Source organism: Capsicum annuum, chromosome 12, assembly GCF_002878395.1.
Source record: "Capsicum annuum cultivar UCD-10X-F1 chromosome 12, UCD10Xv1.1, whole genome shotgun sequence".
NCBI lineage: Eukaryota > Viridiplantae > Streptophyta > Magnoliopsida > Solanales > Solanaceae > Capsicum > Capsicum annuum.
The window spans coordinates 209,681,847-209,685,607 of record NC_061122.1 but is presented as its reverse complement, the minus strand read 5'-3'; the positions used below and the strand labels follow the sequence as shown (position 1 = coordinate 209,685,607).

Below are 3,761 nucleotides of genomic sequence, written 5' to 3'. Positions count from 1 at the left end.
ATTATTTAAATAAATATCCTATTTAGTGTAATATTTGAACTCATTAAAGTGAGGTACACGCGCAAGGCGCGTACACCTAAACTCGTACATATAAGTTTCAAATATATTTGAATATATTTTACATTAATAACTCAGCTCTTTTATTTATTATTCTCAATATTTGAAAATAAATTGAATAAAAGTTTCAAATATATTTGAATAATTGTTATTTGAGTTTCAAGTATATTTGAATAATTGCTATTTGAGACGAACTTTATTATTCTTTTCTTGAAACAATACACTTATCGAGCTAGCTTAATCAGAGATGTTAAACTTTCTATTAATTCAATTTTACAAATTTGCGCTAAAATTTATAATTTTGCGGAGGTTTTAAACCTTTGCTATCAATTGCGGGGGTTTAAACTCACGCTATCAATCGAAAAAATAGCGATTATACCAAAAAAAAACATTTTCCTTTTTTTTTTTTTTTAAATTGGGGCAAATATTTTCCCCCTTTTTTTTTTTTTAATTCGCAAAAACATTTTTCCCTCTCTCTAAACAGCTTTAGCACTAACCCTCTCTTATTTTCCCCACAAATTAACCCTCTCTTTCATTTTTGTCGCGGATGATTTTTCCCCCAAAATTAATCCTCTCTTTCATTTTTCTACCGGATGAGGCATCTTTGAAGAGCCTAACGGTCGTTGAGAAGCCTCCTACTGATGATATTTTTCCTATTTTTTTTGAAAATTTTGTTGTTCCTTATCGAGGTCCCTGCGGTTTCCAGGTTTACTGTGTTAATTTTGTTATTATAGCTTTGTTTACCAATTAATTATGTGCAGTTATTTTAGGAATGAAATTGGGCATATATGATGCAGATGGATTACATTCTGTTATATAGTTTAAAATCCAGCTTAATCCCGTAATCGTTTAGGTTCATTCCAATCTCGATCACTCTACCCGTTTCAGTGATTTTGTCGAAATCTGAAATATGTTAGGGTTAAAAGGGGTAAGGCAAAAATGAGTATTCAAAATGGTTGCAAAATCTGTCTAAAATGTTTTTACTCGTTTATTCTATGTTGAGTGAGTTGCAAAATTGTTCTTCTAATTGAAGTCGATGTATGTGTTTTTATGGGTAAACCTTTGGGAGAGGAAGTATTTGGTTTCTTGATTATATGGCTGCTGCATATCCGTGGTAGTTTATTTGATGCTCTTTGGTCTTCAATGGAACCAAGCACAAGTAATCATCTCGCTAGTTAGAATTTACATGTTATCAGAAGAAAAACAAAAAACTTGGAAGGTTGCACCATTATGTCTTCTCTAGCTGATTTGGAAGGAATCAGTGACATGCTTTCAGTAGAGCTGAAATCCAGTTTATATACTTGATAACTCTTGTCCAATTATTTTCCTTTTCATTTTTATCCAAAGGAAGTGGTTTTCTCCTCAATTTCACAATATCACAATAATGAGGCTAGTATAGAGGAAGTTGATGCTCAATGAGAACATACATCCTTAGCACTTCAATTAGCGAATACTTGCGATTGATAACTGTGAATATAAGAGCCATATACAGATATACTGCATACATCAATGATCAGTACATGAATAAGAGGTCTTGCAGGTCCAGATATAATTGTAGTCAAAAGCCAAATATTAATTGGTAAAGTCTAAAGGAAAGTAAAACAAACCAATTAAAATGGAGGGAGTATTAATTATTTGAATGTAAGGGTAAGGTCTGTGTACACTTTATCCTCTCTAGACTCCACTGTGTGACTATATTGGGCTTTTTGTTGTAGTTATCGTATTTACACAAAATATCAATTTGATCTCCCATACTCCAAATCAAGCCACATAAATTAAAATAGAGGGAGTCTTAAACAATTGACTGCATGGCATATATAATCACAACAATTACCCTTGTATTGACTGTTCATTTTTTAATCCCTCCAATATCTTTCTGTTACCCAAGGTACGTAGTCTCTACCTTATCTTACATTGCTCATAATTTTCTTGTTTGATGGAAGAAATTTTATAAAATGCTAATCTAGTTTATCCACAGTAAAACATAGGTGCAAACTATACTAGTGATAATCTTGATTCTAACAGCTAGACTTTTTTTGGGTTTGATAACGCAAATAAGAAGTTCAATGGTGCTGTTAAGGTCAGTGGACTTGATATACCACCTTATCCTGTTAAAGGAGGTAAAGATACCACTTTCAGTATTGCTGGAACTACAGGTCATTTTGCGTGATAATGTGTTCTATCGTTTTAATGGGAGTAAAATACTTCACTTATACTGTCACTTGTATTCTGTGTGATCCCTTCACTATGGAACGTAGGTCTCCGCCATTTACTTTTTTTGTCATTACTTGCATTGCTTCTTTACTTGAGCCGGGGGTCTTTCGGAAACAGCCTTTCTACTTCATCAGAGGTAGAGGTATGGACTGCGTACATCTTACCCCCCCCCAGACCCCACAAAGTGGGAATACACTGGGTTTGTTGTTGTTGTTGTTGTACTTGCATTGCTTCTTTATTATGTATCTTTTCTTCCCTTTTCATAATTTTTTCGTTGGGTGGTGATTGGATAAAATCCCTTTGACAGAAGAAGAATGATCGAGTTTGTTTTCTCTTGCAGATAAGAATATCAGTTGTGGAAAGTTTGTTTTCCTCCCTTGGTAAAGCTTTCATTAAGCTTTCTCAATTGTAAATAGTCGACGAGAGTGTTTAGAAGTAGTTGTATCGGTTTATTCCATTTGGATAATGGACTTAAGGGAGCACATTGTTATTACTGTAGGATTACAGAAAACAGAGGCCTTCACAAGAGCTGGTAGCCAAAGATCTTCATGGCATAGAGTGGAAATTTTGGCATATCTATCGGGGTACAGAAACTTTCTATGTTTGGATGCACATTGAGTAAAACATTCCAGGGCTTGGTGGATGTTGAATAAAGTGGTGTATGTGGATTACTTAATGAAGGGAAAATTGCACTTTTTTCTCTTCATGCTTTTCCTCATTATATTATCTTCGCTCTACATTTTTCTTTGTACTGTGATTTTTTTTTTGTTTAGTTAAGCTATAGTGCAGCTTGTGAACAACACATTTCCATGTGTTCATCTGGAAACAACTGATTTGAGGGAAATAGTTAAGCGTTTCATATACGGACAGGATACTGTTGTATGATAAAAGTGGATGACTGCTGTCACTTAGATGGGGGAGGCTGGGAGCTCATTAACTGCATTTGAATGCACTTTGATTCTGCTCGTTTACAACTTCTATATTAATGAAAGTTTCTCTAAAATTTAAATCAGTGGCTTAGTTAACAATGTTCAAAAGATCTATTAACACAATATTAAATATTGGGCTGTTTCTACTAGTTAAAAAAAGATTAAGCTATTTATTGGCTTAGTTACAAGTCTTATGAAGCCAATGTAGTCCTCAGCGTTAATAGTTGATTGTTTTGATTTCTGAAAAAAGTATGTTACCTTTGGTATATCTTGTAAGTAATTATTTTCTATCCTAGAATCGACTTGTCGGTCCCTGTCTATTTACCTGTGGGTCTTTTATTTCAGGGGTAGCTCATCCCATCTCTTGATAGTGCAAGTTGAGATGTTGTGCCTTGATCTTATTTCATTTTCTTCGTTTTCGTGCTTTTGCTGCAATGGTTTGTGTCTTTGTGTAGTATTGATCCAAGGTTTGTTGTCTCAGTGTAGTATCATCATCAATCTTAATTTTCTTCTCTTTTCTATAGGTGTAAAAGTGAGTTTAATGAAGACTAATTGCAAGCT

The 3,761-nt window shown here is 33.9% G+C and overlaps 1 protein-coding gene across 1 annotated transcript; it reads left to right on the top strand.

Moving 5' to 3' along the window:
• The first annotated feature begins 523 nt into the window (after positions 1 to 523).
• LOC107851857 lies at positions 524 to 3,132 on the top strand. The gene is made up of 3 exons (XM_016696958.2): positions 524 to 763; positions 2,612 to 2,651; positions 2,771 to 3,132. Exons 1-3 carry the CDS (start codon positions 605 to 607, stop codon positions 2,887 to 2,889), a joined length of 318 nt encoding a protein of 105 aa, XP_016552444.1. The 5' UTR covers positions 524 to 604; the 3' UTR covers positions 2,890 to 3,132.
• Positions 3,133 to 3,761: the final 629 nt, after the last annotated feature.